The following is a 17,989-nucleotide window of genomic DNA, read 5'->3' as shown; positions in this document are numbered from 1 at the left end:
TTAACCACATGGTTGAATCTCTTAGGGGGACCCAACATCATCTTTCGTGTTCGCAGAGGGAATGGTGTCGGGAATAGGCCTTTGGCTTGGAGTGGGAGGGGGAGTGTGGAGGGGAGCCTGAGGAATCTGCTTTGCCAACTACCAGCTCTGCGACTCTGGCCAAGTTCCTTAACCTCTTTAAACCTGCCTTTTCATCAGTGAAGTGGGGATAATAAAACTCAGCCCATCGGACTATCATGAGGATTAAATGATCTAATACTTGTGAAAAGTGCCTTCCACGAGTACTCAATAAACGGTGGTTATTACTCCGCACAGAGAGCTATGAAGGATCTTTCTCCCAAATTCCACACACCCACTCCTCAAATAAGCCACTCACCTCTGGCTGGCACCTTTAAATTCTCCGCAAGTCAAGATTTTCCTGACCGCTTCAACTTGAGACTTGGATTAACGTTAGGTCCCTCATAATACCAGCGTGGTCTTGGCATTGCGATCAAACATTCAGTCGCTTCAGAGGTAAAGACGGTTTGGTTAAGAACGACTGAAAGGCTTAAGGATTCAGATGCAAAATTCACTCCTCCTCTCAAGGCAATGAAGATGACTTCTACATTCTCCCGTCAACCGTGTGCCAGAGAAGATCGGACTTTGTCCAGTCAATACCAATGCTGGCAATGTCTTGAAACCAACGGCCAGGCATGGTAAATATCAGATTACTCATCTTCGTCTCAGAGGTCCAGCTTCACAATGTTGTGTCTGAATCAAGGGGCCTGGATTTTCCATCTAATTTTACGTCAGTCTTCTCCATGGAGAAGGCCAGGCAAAATTATGGAGTTTTTCCCGACTCTACTCCCTCCCTTGACTTTGTCCATGCTGGCCATCGGTCTTCTATTTTAAAAGATTCAAGAGATTTGATTAACTCGTTTTCATTAAGATATCAGGGACTTAAGGTATTAGCTATCTCTCTCCAAGGTACTAGCTGCTATCCTAACAATTTACCATTAAAAAGTAGAGCTAGGTAGAAATAATGCCCAATCCAAAAGGAATGTATCTTCACAATGGAACTTCAGACATCATGGTGGTTTATCGTGGGAGAGATTTAAGTTCAGGACGCTCTTACATCACCGTAACTGGGTGACCACATACCCTGCCGAAGCATAACACTGTCAACACTGGCCCTGTTCACAAACAACATACAAACCCTCTGTCCTAGCTCTAGAGTAGTGCTTTCTGGACAGTAAAAGTTCAGAAAACTCTCTGAATCTCAACACTCCTTTAGCAAGTGAGGAAGCACAAGATGGGAGACGGCTACACAGCTAAATGTACAATGCCAGTGCTACAAAACCCAGTTGTATTTCGTGAAGTTCTTTCCCTGGATCACTGTGAGTAACAGGAATCATCACAGAAGCTCTGTCAAGCAGCTATCTGGAGTTACAGCTATGAAACAGTATGAACCAAACACACACACACACACACACACACACACACTCATTTAGATTCATCTGAAGTGAAATTCTTCTTTGCCTAAGAATCGAAAGAAAAAAAAAAATTTTTCCTTTGACAAGGTCCAAACAAATTCGACATCTGTGTGGATTTTTGCGGGTCTCTGAAGTTCCCCTCAGCATGATCGGAGAATTAAAGAGTAGTTTAAAAGGACGTTATCAACATCCACAGCTCTCAGGTGAGGAATCTCTCTCTCAGGGAAGTTCTGCTTCTGTGTTTCGAAAAGACCTTTGAATAAAATCCCGGATGTCTGTGTGAATATGCGATTGCTGGCCAAACTGTAAGGGCAGCGAGGGTGCCCCCCCCACAACACGCTGGACGCAGGGTGGTAAACAGGGAAAAGAGAACTCTCTGTCTAGGGCGGGGATTTTGGGAGGCGGCTTCCCCACCACCTTGCACCAAGAAGTGAAAAGAGTAAGGGTGGGAGGCAGAACCATGAGAATGATGGTGTGGAAGAAATTAGAATGAAAAAGAAAGGAAAGTGTTTTCTCCCCCCACTTGGTTCACTTGTAGTAGGAAACTATGCCCAAGACAGAGGAACCTTCCAGCCCATCAGAATAACAGGTTTGTGAACTTGCAACTGCCGTTGGGCGACTTCCTCAAGCGAGGCCTAGGAGGGGAAGAAGAAAGAGTAATTTTATTTCCTCAGGAGGGTTGGCAACAAGTCACCTGCTCACATTTGTTTCTCTACAATGAGTTCCTGGTGTTGGTGACCTGAGAGCTACTTGAGGAGGCAAAAGAACACCACGCATCAGCTCTGTTCGCGAATCACGGCTGCTCTGGGCAATTCTTTTCTCCCTAATCCTACGCCCTTTTTTCACGGCCTGGGGCAACAAGTAGATGATTTGAGTAACTAGTTCAGGGCCCCTATTTAGAAATAGTTTCTTGGGTGTGAGTTTTCATGCCCATGGGACGGTAGGAGTGTCACAGATTCTCTTTGCTGGCTGGGGCGGATGGAAAGGTACTTTAAAGCTCAGCATCAAAGCCTCACTTTAGAAGCTGAAAGCCTTCATTCCCTTGCCAACAGTGCTTCCCCCCCCCCTTATAATTAATTAATGCAGTATTAATTGTGCATGTGCTATGGGGCCGGCTGAAGGAGGATACGGTGGCCCTATCCATGCAGATAGATCAGCTGGCTTTGTAAAGCTGGAAACCCAGTGGACATCGACAGAGGGAGGAACATACACATTGTCATTTTCACAGGTTACAGGAAAGGCAACCATGCCTTGAGGTGCAGAGGGGATTCCCACAAGTCGCGCAGCTGGGGTCAAGGGGTAGTTACCAGAAGCCACACCTGTGCGTAATGCCCTGGGAAAAGAGCCAACTCACTGATACTTCTCGGGTCTACGAGAACTAGGAAGCAGGCCTGAGATCAGAGAGAAGGTTCTTGGGACCCACTGTAAGGTGTGAGTGGCTCCAACAGCCTTCAGAAAATCTGGAAGGCCGAGGAACTGCGCCCATACCTGATCTCAATCATCAGGGAAGCATCCAACAGCGTCAGGTGTTGAATTGCCATATTTCCTTGTGCGAGGGCGTCCTCACAAAACAATCACGGCGAAAGTAGAGGATAATCTCCTGTATCCTTGAAATACCACCATCCGAACCAAAATGTGATGTTGAGCACTGAGATCAAGTGAATGACCATGATGCTTAGCATTTATAGATGATGCTCCACTGCCCATATCCCTTCTTAGTTCTCTTCTGGAATTAGAACACATAAAATGTTTGAGCTGTGAAGGACCAGCAAAATCCTGCACTCAGGCTACTTTGCTTTTCATATGAGGAAGCTACCACACTGGCAGAGAGAACGGATTGTCTGGCATGACCCCACCACCCAGCACGCCGGGGCCAATGCTCAGTGGATCAAGCCCAACAAGTGTGCTCCCTGCTCTCTATTACCCTGCAGCATAATTTCCTGGAACATAGGCCATGTTGATAAACTGAGGCACCAAAATGTCAGACAATTTTTCTGAAGCATGTCAGACTAACATAAAGTATTAGGAAGTGAAATGCTTTCATTCGTGAACCCAATAATACAATCTCCGTTCCAGCACAGCATCTTTCTTGCTGTTTAATAGTCATCTGGGGTAGATCATCTCTTTTTCAAAGAAGGAACATTGTGGACAGCATGATTCTTTTAATTCAATTTTATTTCTAACACTCCAGAATCTATACAGGTACCTGCAAATACGCTACAAATAACAGTTTGCATAGAGGATTGAATTTGAAAATTTTTTCTTCCTCTATATTCACAAGGTAATTTAGTTTGTGTCACTCATTTACCCCTCTGGCCTTCCTTGTCTATCGTCTATAAAAATTTTGCTTAAATTAAAAAAAAAAAGCCAGCAACCTGTTTGCTTGGATTTTCTCCTGCCAACCAACAGCCTCTAATCACGACTCCTATCAGTTCCTAATGAAGAAGCAACACAGCAAAGTGACAAAAAGCCTAAATTTGGGGATTCAATCTGGACTCAAATCATGGCTCCTTCACCTGCTCTCTGTGTGACCTCCGGCAAGTGATTTACCACTCTGAGCCTCAGATACAGACACAAACATAGTATCTACCTTCCAGTGTTAGAGATTATTCAGGATAATTTATGTAAAGGTCTTGGCACACAGAAAGTGCTCAATAAACAGGAGTGACGATGATTATTTATTCTGCATATTATTGCAACAGAGATTTCTTTCGAGTGGCATGCTTTTTAAAAAAAATTTTTTTTAATGTTTATTTATTTTTGAGAGAGAGACAGAGTGTGAGCAGGGGAGGGACAGAGAGAGAGGGAGACACAGAATCCGAAGCAGGCTCCAAGCTCTGAGCTGTCAGCACAGAGCCCGACACGGAGCTCGAACTCACGGACTGCGAGATCATGACCTGAGCCAAAGTCGGATGCTCAACTGACTGAGCCACCCAGGCCTCCCTAGGGTGGCATCTTGTATACAGTTGACCTCAGAATGGCTCCCAGGAAGCAGCACAGTTCTGGCAAAGTGGGCAAGTGGGGTATGACAACAAAAAAGACACGCATTTGTCAAGATAAGCCACTCCTAGAAAACAAATAAGCAAATCCTAATACTGTTACTTCTAAAGTGGAGCTACACAAGACTGCCTGATACGCCTGTAATTTTTCTTAAGACAGTACTATTCCATACCCTTCAAGACTCATCTAGGTCCCTTTTGGTTTTCCTCTTGATTGTTGCAAACCTTCACCATCCTCAGTGAACCGCTTTAGCTAATGCCCCCATCCCCAGAGTAGAGAATTCAGCCCCAGCGAATTGGTGAAATCAAGTATTCCCCGCACAGCCCTGCACCAGTTAGACTTTTCCTTTCAAGCATCTAATCGGCATCCACCACACATCCACAGCTCTTTCTCCAGTACCTATATCTGCAATCTGCATTTCTATTACTGAAATCTTGGAGCTCCATTTGAGGCTATTTCTATCCATGATCTAGAGGAAACAGAAATAGAGTCTAATTTCAAAGGAATGGAGTTTAATCCACCTACCCAAGACGGAAGCAGTAACGATCAGGGCAGGGTAACTAATTATTCTTGGGAATTTACAGTCAGCATGTGGCCAGAGACAGGGACAGTTTATATCTCTAAAATCCTACTCTACCTGCCTTCAGAAGGGACAAGAAGAAAGAACCCCCAGAAGACACATGGACGGTTCAGGCAACTGAACCAGAATCCTCCTACGGCAACAGGGAAATCAGTAACATCGAAGGTCCCCTGGTAACTTTCACCTCTGGAAAAACATAAAGATGAGGAGGTCAAAGCCACTCCTGTCAGAAGTTCCAAGCGTCTAAGCTACTGATAAGATTTAACTTAGGCATAAAGCAAAATGGGAGAAAATATCTTTTATTTGAGAATGGAGACTTTATCCTATTTGTATAGATTCAACCCAATCCGTGCTTTGTGATAATGGAGAGGACGTGAGGAGAAACCTAGAGAAGCTATTTCAAGCCAACACCACACTGAATCTTCATCATGCCGGTCAGCAATGATTGTGTAGCAACGGATGAAGTTGGCCATGGACCTTAATGGACAGGGGCCCTAATATGCCAAGAGAGAGACCACAGAGATACCAATGGTTGGAAAATCCCAGGGAAGACAGCTGAGAGGAGACAGAAGAAATGGGAATATCATTTAGTTCCCACTGTTCAAGTCTCTACTCAGAGAACTGACTGGTTCTCATCGGCTCTTAAGTTTAAATGGCTGTCTCACTTTGTCTGTCATACTCTTTCGATATGGGGCCTAGAACAGTGCTGGGCATCTCTGGGTTCACACAAATAGCCCACAGGACCAAGTAGGGACCACCAATCGCCAACGACTGCCAAACATCAACTTCGGAATTCCAAAGACAGAGAAAGCGCTCCCTTCCCCATCCCCCGCCCCGGGATCACAGGCATTTTGTCAGAGCTTCTGCTGGAGGAACTGCCTTAAATGTACAAGGAGCACACGGCATGAAATGCAAAGTGAAAGAAAAGGTCAATAGACCTCTGGTTATATATTTTTTTTTTTTTAAAAAGACATCTATAAATAGCTGCATTTATTGAAGCTGCTTCCTTATCAGGAAGCATGGAGCTAGGAATTAACGTCTGCCTGCATCGGAAATTCTTTCAGACAGCGAGCCCAAAAAGGAAATTTCCCTTCCAAAGCATCCTGGCTGTTCGGTTGTGGGCTGTTTTTTCTCTTCAAGCTGTTTGAAAGAGCTAAGCAGGGCCCTGATACAGCCTCACGTGCTGCTGGAAAAGGAGAAAGCCTTTAAGCATTTGAATGTGAATGGTGAAGGCGCCCAAAGGAAGGCTTGGAGGGTGGGGGGCGGAGGACAAGATACAAAATGCTGGTGGCTGGCCATCTTTGTTGGGAGTCATTATCGCTTTGTCAGATTCTGACTGAGAATTAAATCTTCCCCGTGTCCTTGCCTCAACTCTGCTGGTGATGTCACAGCACGTCACAGGCAGCTGCGTGAGGGGAGGCCATTTTTGGAATACTGATAACGGCAAAGGACACGGGAGGACTTGCTGGGTTTTAGAAGAAGGGTAGGACAGGCCGCAGAAAGAGACCTACAGATTTGGGCAAGGCCAGTGAAGAAAACCACTCCAGACAGACGTGCAGATAGGGTTTGGGTAGGAAAGTGCCCGAGGGCGGAACTGAGCTCCTGGAAATCGTAGAGACGTTAGAAAATAAAGCTGGTTTCCAGTGTGACTGATGGAAATCGGTCCCGATGCTATACAGACAGAACTCTAGGCCCTTTCTTTAGTGAAACAAACAAGGACATACATGCTTCTCTTTGCCCTTAAAAATGAGGAAGCCACCTCCTAAACAGGCTATTTACCAGCTTTGGGAACTGAAACAGAGTTCTTGTGAGTTACCGGCCACTGTTTGCCGGGCACCATGGTAGGTGCTCCCCAGTGAGTTAGCTCTGATCCTTACAGGAAACTCTCATGAGTAGGTATCTTAGAAACTTGAGTTTTAGGCTAAATCATCTCTAACAGAGAGAGGGAGCCCTGGAATCCAAGCCCACTCAGTTCTTTCTTGACTTGAACCCACGTCCTTTCTATTACCATGCCTTTTCCTTTGGAAACACCAAAAACACAGTGAGACCTGTTTCCAGGAGGCCATTTCTGGTGAAATGCCAGGGAATGTGGGAATGTGGTTGGGCCCCACTCCTGGAGCTGGCCCTCTGAGACCTTCATGGCCAGCTCTGTTGCAGACAGAAACTGAACGTCAACCTGAGCTCACAAGAGAGGGAGGAGGGAGGAACAGTAGAGATGGGTGGGCAAGACAGGAGTGAATTATTCACAGTAACAGCCTCTGGTTCCTGGTGGAAGCCAACGTGTTGAGGTTCAGTGCAAATTAACGGTCAAGTGCATTACCAGAGCCCAAGTGCTCCCAGTCCCCCGCACCCACGGCCCCCCAGACTCCAACAGTCAGAGGTGCCTGTATTTTCGTGTCCACAAGACTCTGCCATTCTGTGTTCTCCTAAGAAGCCTAACTGATGACTTCCAAGGTAGACATCACATTCGGCTCCTCACAGGCTTGTGTGAATCTGGACAATTCGGTGGACCTCCTGAACCACAGTCATCCCATCAATAAAACAGAATCCGTAACACCTACCTCAAGGGCTGGTACATGATTAAATGAGATAACATATACGAGCACGTGCTGTGGCTCATAACAATATAAAATACTAGCTACGATTCCATTTAATTCTCATTTTTGCGTCTTCTTAGGGAACAAAATTAACTTGCAAGCATATAAAATTGTGGGTTGCTCCAGCTAATTAGAAAAGAGAGGCAGTGCATCTCTTTTCACTATCCCGGTTCTAATATAGCCTTGCTCGCCATGTGACTGTCTTCAACTCAGTTACTCTGCTGAGAAGGCAAAATCACCAAGTGGGTGAGCAGCGAGGTAACGTTTCCAAAGGAAGGCATTAAATTAAATTATTAAACACACACAAGTAGGAGTAGTAATGTAAGAATTTTGAAAGATTCACAAGGAAAGGAAGTAGAGCCAAGGGACTATTTCTGGTGTTCCGATTCTAGAAAACTCTGAGCGGCTATTATGGCTATTTATTAACCCACAGCATCATAAACCGTAACCCTATTAAAAATGATGAATGAGTCCTCGGTTCCGACTTTTAAATACCAGTTCGCAGGGATTTTAGAAGGCCCACCTGGCCCTGCAAAATTTTGCAAAGTCTTTGGGCAAAGAGCATCATGTCAACCTGTGATCAGATAGGATTCTATCAACTAAATCCAAAATGATCATGTAAAAAGGAATTTAAAGGAAAGAAAAGACATGTAGTGATTTAAATTCTGCTGACAGATCTGAAGCATACTTTCCTGGAATCAGATGGGCAGCCCCCAGCATCACTGTTTGAGGCTGAGGGGTTCACAGGGTGGGCACCACCTCATGAGGCACCTCTGGCTGCCCCCTCAACACCCACACTCCCCCCAGGCACTTAGAGAAAGGCAGTCTCCGGGCAGACAAATGAGACAAAGTCTCGCCCTCACAACAGGAGGCCCCTAGTGAGAATGAGGCAACGGCCTTCACTGCTTAGAGAGTCAAGAGTGAGCTCCTCCAGCTACTCTGGGGGGCCTTCGATCCTTTTTGTGTTTTCAAGGAATCATAAGAGGCTTAGACTCCCTTTAAGGAGCAGAACTTTGTGTCTTTCACCCAACCTGTTACAATTGTTGTATTTCAGCTCTTCTACCCTCAAGCTTAAAAACTAAGTCAGTATCCTCTGTGGAAGGGGGGTGGGGTGGAGGGGGAAAGAAGCCCTTCTATCTTCTCAATAAACATCCTTGTGTTTGCTCTCCTAGTAGAACAGGGTGGTTCCAGGAACCTGTGTTGGCAGGTACCAGCCTGCACATGTGGGCAGTGAGGAGGCCAGACCAGGACAGCATGGGGCTGGCCCTTCTCCCCTTTGCTCACCTCCTTTCCTAGGCCCAGAGTACCCCACCTGGCCCTATCAAGCCCTCTTTAATCACCCCTTAACACTTTGCTCCATTTACCGTTTGTTTTTATCACAGGCCGGTAGAAGGCATTACTTTCTACTTCTCAATCGCTTGCTAATTTGTCACACGCCTTCCGTTTGGGCATATAGCTCTGCCTTTGCAGAACAAAATGGTGAGAAACCCTCAGTATGAGAATCTTAAACATTATCACCTCTACTTTCCCTCCAACCAGGAAAGGCTATATTTTGACTGCAGAATGGAAAGAGAAAAAGAAAGAGTTAAGAGAGAAGGTTTTTCTGCAGATCAATGAGGACAAATGGTGAAAAGAAGCTACTTTGACGCATACCAGTCTGGTGAGTATCTCTTTAAGACAAGCAGCTAAAAATGCTTTCAACCTAGCAATACCATAAATGTCCTGCTGCTGTCTTGGCTTCCAGATTCTTCCCCGTACTTTCCATGAGCATTCCATTGGGAATTGTCTGGAATCCCAGATTAAAACAGCAATAACCCAATTCCCTTGTTAGAATATTTATTTTCTTTTAGGTTTGGAAACCCAGCTGGGATGCATCTTCCAGTATACGGCACAGCCTCAACCATCCTGGGGGCTACATGAGAGCTTTCTCAAACAGCTCAATGGGCAGCCGAATCCTGGAACAGGAGAGTGGGGCAGGCGGCTCAGACTCATGTGGAAAGCCCCAGCTGAGGACAAACAACAAAAGCCTGGGAACCTCCATTTGCACAGGATTCATTCCAGATGTCGGAACCAACAGGGCTCATGCAGATTACCCAGAAGGTTTCTAGAGTCAGGCTGCCAGACAGAAGGCATTGCCCTGACCTGAATCCATATTCTATCAACTGATTATATCCTAAAGTCAGCAGTAATATGCTACAATCCTAGATATGATAATCCTAGATGTGATAATCTATGTGGGGATCCATCCATCCCTCCATCCACCCATCCGAGGGAGATAAGCAAACTATTCAACAATTCACTGACCGGTTAGAAGATTCCAGCCATAAACCATTCTGGCCACTGCAGCCACACGGGTGAATCCTGGCTAAGTGTCAAGCCCGAATTCATCCATCTATCCAAAAACTATGTATTGAACACACTTACATAGTGGCACAACAGGTAAGAGCCTGGCTCTGGGGTCAGACAGAATCCTGTTTGAATCCTGACTCTCTCTCTTACTAACTGTGTGACTTTGGCAGGTTAATGTAAATTCTCTAATCCCTAAATTCCTTATGTCTGACATGGGTAGAAAAAGAAGATCTACCTTACAAGTGCTGCTGGGAGGAATTAAATAAAATAATTTACATAAAGGACTTCACACAGTGCCTGGTCCAGGGTTATCCTATGACAAATATTAGCTATTACAATTGTGTGCTAGGCACAGGGAGTGGCCCAGTCGTGGCCCGTGAGGAAACCGTCTACTCCAGAACAGCGTTGGCATGGAAGAGACAGTTCCAAGTGCGGAGAAAGAGTCCTTCAGTGAGATCATGATATGTTAAAGGTAAGAGGGCCAGGAAACCGTCTCTTGTCCCATCACCATCTTGTATGGCAGAACTGGGTATTATCGTGCCTGACTCACATTCCAACAGCTCGTTTTAACAGCAGAACTAGTTAAGAATTAAGATCCTCCGGTTCGGTGTGTGTCTTAGCTGGTTTTGCCATGGTTACTACTTGTGGGGAGAGAGTCCCGTGTGGTAAAAGAGCTTACAAGAGCAAAGGCATCCAGAGGTGAACCAAGAGTTGGGGCCTTCTTGGGGCAGATGTCTCAAAGCCAAGGGATGAAAAGCTATGAAAGAAACTTCAGCCTGTTTGGGACAAGGGTTCACACGTTTTTTTTTTTCCCCCCTCTGTACTAGACGTGAAGCTCTCAAAGGGCAAGGAGTTTGGTCTGCTTCGTCGATTTCTGTATCCCTGGCATCCAGGAGAGTGTTTGGTGCAGCACGGTGTTGAATAAATAAACAAATGAGATTAGATGGTAAGAGTGTTCTGCAAGGCATGACCATGTTCGACGTGGAAGCGAATGTTCCCGAAGCGAATATACTACTGGCCACCGAACAGCTTCCGGAGGAAAAGATGTTATTCCCTGACTGTGGTTCCTTTTCCAGTCCTGTCTACTCTACTGGTGCCACAACATTCCAGTTTACCAGGGACAATGGTGCCCGCAGTCGTGACCCGGGCACCTCTACAGTCCCCATCTCATCTTGTGGAGAAGACGGTAGAGTGCAACTGTGCCCTTTACCTCCTTGCCCAAGCGAAGCTGGAATGTCCTGCCTGTGACTCGTAGCGACTTTGTAAATACCGTCGGACACGGCAAGCTGGAGGAGGGGACGGATTCTCACGGCCCTCAAGTCCTCGCCAGAAGCCCGGCAAGCGTCCTCACCGGAGGAGAAGGAATAAGCCAGCAATATTCCCCCAGGATTTCCCAGCAACACAGTCACCTGATTCCCTGAATTATCACAGGGAGGGGGAAGAGAAGCCTGCATCCTCTGTCTCCTTTTGTTCTCCACTTTCAGCAAGCAACCTTCTGGCTTCTGAGGAGAGACGGGATGAGAGGAGGCGAACATCCCGGGGAGCGTTACCATGCCAGAAAGAGATGGCAAGCACAACCGTGCGTGCCACCACGGAAGTCTGAGGAATCAGCTAGGGAAGGGCCAAGGTGACCCCCCGTGCTTCCTACAACCTGGACTTGAGCCCTCAGGGCAATATTCAAGCCAGGAAACCTGGCATTTTCTTGGACACTGTGATCAGGGTGGGAATCAGGTGACTCATTCTCCCCAGCTGCCCCATCACACTGTATCGTCTAGAGGCTGGGTGGCAGCACAGGAAAGGAAGACAAAAAGGAAATGACAGGTGTCGGCTGCTTTGGAGACTGGCCCCAACAGCACAAGTGTGTTGGTGCCGATCCTCTGCCAAGCTACAGATAGGGAGCTGGTAGAGGCAAGGGGCAGAGGTGACCTGAGAGAGAGAGAGGTGGAAGGACCACAAAGACTGCGGCCGTGGAGGCAATGCAGGCACAGGAGAAGCAGGAGAGGGGAGCAAAAGAAAGGACGGGAGTGAGAGGCCCTATCTGGGCAGTAAAACGAAGGAAAGAAAAGCAGCCAGCATGAAACAAAAAAAAAAAGAAAAAAAAAGAAAGAAAAAAAAATGGTGGAAAGAAAGGAAGAGCACACAGCCTAAAAGCAAAGCAGGGAGGGAGTCTGACTCAGAAACTGCCCAAAATTTAGGGCCTACGAAAATCCTAGAGGAGTTACGGGTGAACTCAGGAAGAGAGGCAAACTTTCCAAAAACGTTCACTTTGCCTCTTAGGAGATGTAGTTGACCTTGCTACATGGTGCACACTTCCAGATTTGGGGGTAACGTGTCAACAAGGGACAGGAGTCTCAAGCTTTTTGAAGCCATCAATGCGGGGGGGAGAGGGGTAAAGGACCGCGAAGCAGCTTCCCACGGTGGACATCAGGAGGGCCACCCATCTCAGAGCTTGCCAATCTCCTGCCTGAAGCCCCGTCCCCGCGCGCGGGCAACCACTCCCCTCTCAGTCAGTCTGTCCTTCTGGCCCTGGGGCGGTCTGTCCTCCCTCCCAGCCCCGCGCGCATGCGCGCCAACACTCACGCAGGTGCGCGGGCAGGCGGATCGAGTCGTCCTCCATCCTGAGCGCTCGGGGCACTGGAACATGAAGCGGAGTCGAGGACGCGTAACTCGGCACCGGGCTCTCGGGAGGTGTATATGAAATTCGTTCCTGCTGTTAACAAGAAGGGCAGGAAGAGGGGAGGGGGAAGAAGACAATGAAAGCTTGGAACTGACTTAGGTGTGAAGACAGCGCGCAGGGTGGGGGGCAAAAGGGAGAGGGGGCATCTGAGCACTGGCCAACCAGGCTTCACATCATTCCCGCTCGCCCCCTTTCCAGACACTTCAGTTGTCTTCCAGATCCCCAGCATTTGGGGTTTGTAACAAGGTTGTGGAAAGGCTTAACACAGGGCTTCTCCTTTGGACTCAGGTCAATGGGTGTCCGTTTCCCCTCCCCTCTGTACTAGAGGTTTGTTCAAGTCAAGAGGGGAGACAAGGCAGAGGAAATGAAACCGTATGTCCAAGAGAATGGCTTTAAAGACTACTCTCAAAAATTACTTGTCCAAGTAACATAATTAATGTCATCCATACATTAAAACCACGTTTCCTCTTCTCTGGCAATATCCCCGGTTCCTAATGCAAATATGATTCTGTACTCAGCTCCAATGAGAGGTGAGCTCAAAGTGATGGCTTGTAAACTCCAGATTTAGTTAATAAATCTACAAACAAGATTTTTCTATGGCCTACCTATCTCATTAGAAACCAAAAATATCCAATGATTTTTTCCTTCATAGCAGGGAACTATCTGCAACATTAACAGTATCTCCTTGTCCCTTCATTTTCCATCTTAGACACATGCTTCTTTCCTTCTGAAGTATTTCAGAGCTCATTCAAGAATTGTCTGCATTTAAGGAAAGTGCTGTTTAATTGAAGGTACTTAATTCAACTGACAACTGCAGACCCACTGTTTAAATTCAAACAGGCAGTGTTTGTTAGATCAATTAAAACAACTGGATGGGATGAGAAGGATTATTACTAGCTTCAAATTAAAACACAGCAAATAATGACAAGGAACCAACTATTATGTTCAGCTAGACGAGCAGTACAATTTGCATCTCAAATCTACATACCAACTACTTTGACTTAAAGTCCATACATAAATAAACATAACTTCCATTCGTTTCTGTGGTTCAACTGGGCAAAGCAAAGTGGGACATACAAGGTCCAAAAATAAGTTGGGGGGAAAGATCAGGAAGATGCCATTATGAAAACAAGAATCAGGAGCAAAAGAAAAATTGCAGATGAAAATAAAGCAAAGGGGGTGTTTATGTTTTGGAAAGACAGTTCTCTAACATTTTATACTTCATCAAATGTGCAAAAGGGAAGCAGGGGAGTCCCCCTGGCTGTATAAGCAAATTAAAGCTTTTCTTCTGCTCAGAGCCTGGAAAGTTTGGTGGTTGTGGTAGGAAGTTTCAATTTTAAATGAATATATACATATTTCTGTAATTTCCGAATGGAATTGCTATACCTTCCCTGAGGCATCCTCTACCAGCAAAAAGGGCACTTGGAGTATTTCCGTTTAAACATACATCCTAAAGTTTCCTGGTGAATTTCTTAATTAAAGGCAGGCGTACACACCCTAGATTTCATTTCTGTATCAATCATGATGTCCTGTGAAAGGTCACCCAGAGGCAAAACCTTCAACTTCACTTTCATTGAACTTTACCAACCATCACGCATATTTTGAGCAACTCTAGCTTAAGGATGAGTTATAACTTTTGGTGTTTAGTTCGGGGTTCAAGGGGTGAAAGAGTCAAAGACATAAACACACCTTTGGGAAACATACAATCTGTTTAGGGGGTTTTCAAAGAGAGATAGGCTTTTTAAACATTCTAAACGCAGTCTGTTTTTTCTAGTTTAACACACTTCAACCCTCAAAAAAAAAAAAAAAAAAAAAAAAACCAGTCCCAATATATGTCTAGATATCTTATCTGCCGTTACATGTATTCCCAGAAATAGCTTTGTTTTGTTAGGGTTTTTGCAGAAGTGAAACTGTTGATGAAGAAAACATTGTGCAGCCAAAGAGTTTTCAAATGGCATGGCACGAGTGCGAGAAAAAAAAGGAAGACGGCATTTCATAACACGATGACTATCTCTTAAAGCAAGGAGAAACTCACCAGATCCTGCAACTGGTCCCTGTGAGTGAGAGGCCACGTCATCCCAGCTCCTTCACCCCTCACCAAACCCATCAAAGTCAAAAAAGGGGAGAAAACCAGGCCTCAGAGCAGATTTTACTTGGTTTCTTGGGAAATCTAGCGCTAGCCTACGGATATGAGTCAAGCTAGGTATCACCTTTCAAGTGTATATATTCTGATTTGCTAAATTACCACCGTTGTACCTTCTCAAGAGGCAGCCCCCGGTGTGTGTGTGCATCTGAGTGGTTGCCTGTCCTTACTGCTATACTGAAAAGCCACACTTCAGTGTTTGCCCTGGGATTTTATAACACCCCCATGTCCAAACAATTCTAGACGGAGACAGCTTCTAGATTCTCATTCCAGACGACGGTTTCTACTCAGCAATATTGCAACACCCTAAGCTTGGGACGGGAAGCTCTTTTTAAAAGATTGAACGAAGATACCTGCCAGCAGCGGGAGAGAGGGTATTGACCAAGAGGGGGGTTGCAGCAAAATGCACTTCTAGGGCCTTGAGCATTTTGCTAGCAGCCATTATACACCTACCCTGACCCTGAGTTCAGCAGCCAGTAGAGCCCTGAAGGGACCCAAGAAAGGACATTGCCCAGTATGTGGGCTCCTTTCCTAACAGAATGAAACACACACCTGGAAATCTCACACTGCAGGCTTTATCTCTCTTTTTGTTAATTTCTAGGGCAATTCACATGGTTCACATTTTTTCATCTATTCCTATAACCATACACTTAACATCTACAAGGCATAACCAGCAGACTATCAGCAATTAGAAATAGGAAGCAAACACCACTATCTCAGACAGAGACATCTAGACCGAGAGGCTTAAGGAGACTAACATCCAATTTCTCAAATAAAAGAAACCTCTTTATCCTCACAACTGCTTCTGTGGTCCGACCCCAACAAAGAGAAGGGGAGTACACATGAAGAGCTCAGTCACCTCAAAAGCAAATTGTCAGTCGGGTGAAAACCAGAGGTGTTTTATTTTAACATTACAGAGGGGATAACGATTTTTCCCAAGAGGATTATAACCACTGCTCTAATTAAATTAAAATGCTACAGACAGTGATATTAATGCATTCAAGTGTTGTATGGGATAAAATGAATGCAACATTAATGCATTCATGTTGACGGAGGTCAACGATGTGACTGAAAAGGCCGTGATGTGGTTACATTATTGTTTAGATGCTAAAAAAAAATAAAGAAAACGTGCTGCTCTCAAATGTGCAGACACAACCTATCAAACCATCCTGCAGAAACAAAAGGAAAGCACTGCCATTTCTAAGACCAATTGTAAAACCTAAGGGGGGGCAGGGGGCAGCACAAAGCTCTGAAAAGAGAAAGAAGGCTAAAAATAGTTTTAGGCAAGGGATGAAATGTAAATTTCACCAACCATTATAGAAAGCTTTTCTTTTCTTCTTTTTCTTCTTTTTTTTTTTCTTTTAATTTAAATGGAATATGGAGTAAGGTTGCTGGAAGCATTTAACTACCGAAACCAAAATGAGGTCTATTCCCTGTCCTCCTTCCTCCCCAAACCATGAAGGGCCAATGAAGGGTATCCATTGGATTCTGCTCATTTTTAAATCAAGTGCTTAGGGAACGTGTGACTATCACGTAAAATAAGCTTAAACATTTTATGCTCCGTAGAATGGTATTTCTCCTCCCCTCTCCCCTCCCCTAACCCTCCCCCCCCCCCATGGCTGCATACTACAGAAAAGTCAAAAAAATGAATCTTCTTATTACCAGAAAAGTCTTCCCTTTTCAAAATTATTCAATGTAGAGCTTCTATAAATCACAGGGATCCCCCTGATGCATTTATACATTTGTTTTCACACCATTAGTTCTTTAAAGAGGCTGAAGGTTGACACACTTCGAGCCTGTTGCCAATTAAATATTAACTTTCTGGAAATAAAGATAAAGCGTTTCTGGAATTGAGAAGAATAGAAACAAAGTTTGGTTGTACTTGCAAAGAGATGGTTTACCGATAATTTTACAGATTCCTCTAAGGCCGAGATGTCCCCGATTTAGGAAGTGTTTCCCCAAATAGCCCCCATCCCCATTATGAATGCCAGGTTACCCCAAGGATGGTTTCTGAAGCCCGTGTCAGGTTCTCAGGAGGAAGAGTGTCATGGAAACAGAGTGGTGACCATTTCGCCGGGAAATGTGGTAAAAATTCTACAGCTGCCCTTTTCGCCCTGTTGCACTTTGATGTCCCTTCCCTGCACTCTAACTGGCAACTCAGACAATGGAAAACAACAGGCACCCGAGATACGGTGGGCACCTGGTAATATTCCCTATTTTGAGGGAAGGATCTCTTTTTCACCCTGCAGGTTTTTGGGAAAGCTGCCTGGGAAAGCTGATGCTTGTACTACAGTTTGTCTTCTAGAGACTGAAGGGAAGAAATGTCTCCAGTGGGAAGTTATTTACTGAGATTCACTAAACTGAAGTCTGAACACACAATTATTTAAGTACACTCTTCTGGCTGTGAAATGATTCAAGGCGGTGGCTATAGCTTACATTAAATAAGCTTTCATTAACAAGCGAGATCTATATACATCACCCCAAACCTGAACAAGACAGAAATTGGAGCTGCACAGTTTTTGAGGTTTTTGGTGCCGGGGGTACAAACAGACACGCACAAGAGCCCGAACGAACACACTCTCGAATGCCAATTCCTTTCACTTGAAAAACTACACTGAAGGGGCGCCTGGGTGGCTCAGTGGGTTAAGTGTCCAACTTTGGCTCAGGTCATGATCTCGCAGTCCGTGAGTTCGAGCCTCGCGTCGGGTTCTATGCTAACAGCTCAGAGCCTGGAGCCTGCTTTGGATTCTGTATCTCCCTCTCTCTCTCTGCCCCTCCCCTGCTCGCACTGTCTCTCTCACTCTCTCAAAAATAAATAAATAAATATTTAAAAAAATAAAAAATATTAAAAATAAAAATAAATATAATATTTATAATATAAATATATAAACATAAAAATAAAATATTTAAAAATATATTAAAAATAAATAAATATTTAAAATTTTTATATAAATATAAAAATTATATAAATATAATATTTATAATAGTATAAATATAAAAATATAAATATAAAAATAAAATACTAAAAAATATTAAAAATAAATAAATATTAAAAAAAATTTTAAGGGAAAAACTACACTGAATATTTTGTCCACCCCAAAATTCAGCCAGATCAACTTCAAGAACCTGGGAAAAGATGCAAACGCCAGTCTTCTTTTCTAGATATACACT

The 17,989-nt window shown here is 44.8% G+C and overlaps 1 protein-coding gene across 2 annotated transcripts in view; it reads right to left on the bottom strand.

The window, feature by feature from the left end:
* The window catches only part of ETV6 (ETS variant transcription factor 6), a 257,241-nt gene that overhangs the window by 144,247 nt on the left and 95,005 nt on the right, over positions 1-17,989 (bottom strand). Inside the window, exon 2 of one of the 2 annotated variants that reach the window (XM_043561574.1) lies at positions 12,579-12,705. In XM_043561574.1, coding sequence (XP_043417509.1) covers positions 12,579-12,705 — 127 coding nt within the window. Of the gene's footprint in view, positions 1-12,578; positions 12,709-17,989 lie in introns of both variants that reach the window. The other variant, XM_043561573.1, reaches the window with a different exon arrangement.

This window comes from Prionailurus bengalensis, chromosome B4 (genome assembly GCF_016509475.1).
Source record: "Prionailurus bengalensis isolate Pbe53 chromosome B4, Fcat_Pben_1.1_paternal_pri, whole genome shotgun sequence".
In the NCBI taxonomy this organism is placed as follows: Eukaryota; Metazoa; Chordata; class Mammalia; order Carnivora; family Felidae; genus Prionailurus; species Prionailurus bengalensis.
Note: the sequence above shows the minus strand (reverse complement) of the source record. Positions and strands in the feature narration are given on the sequence as shown.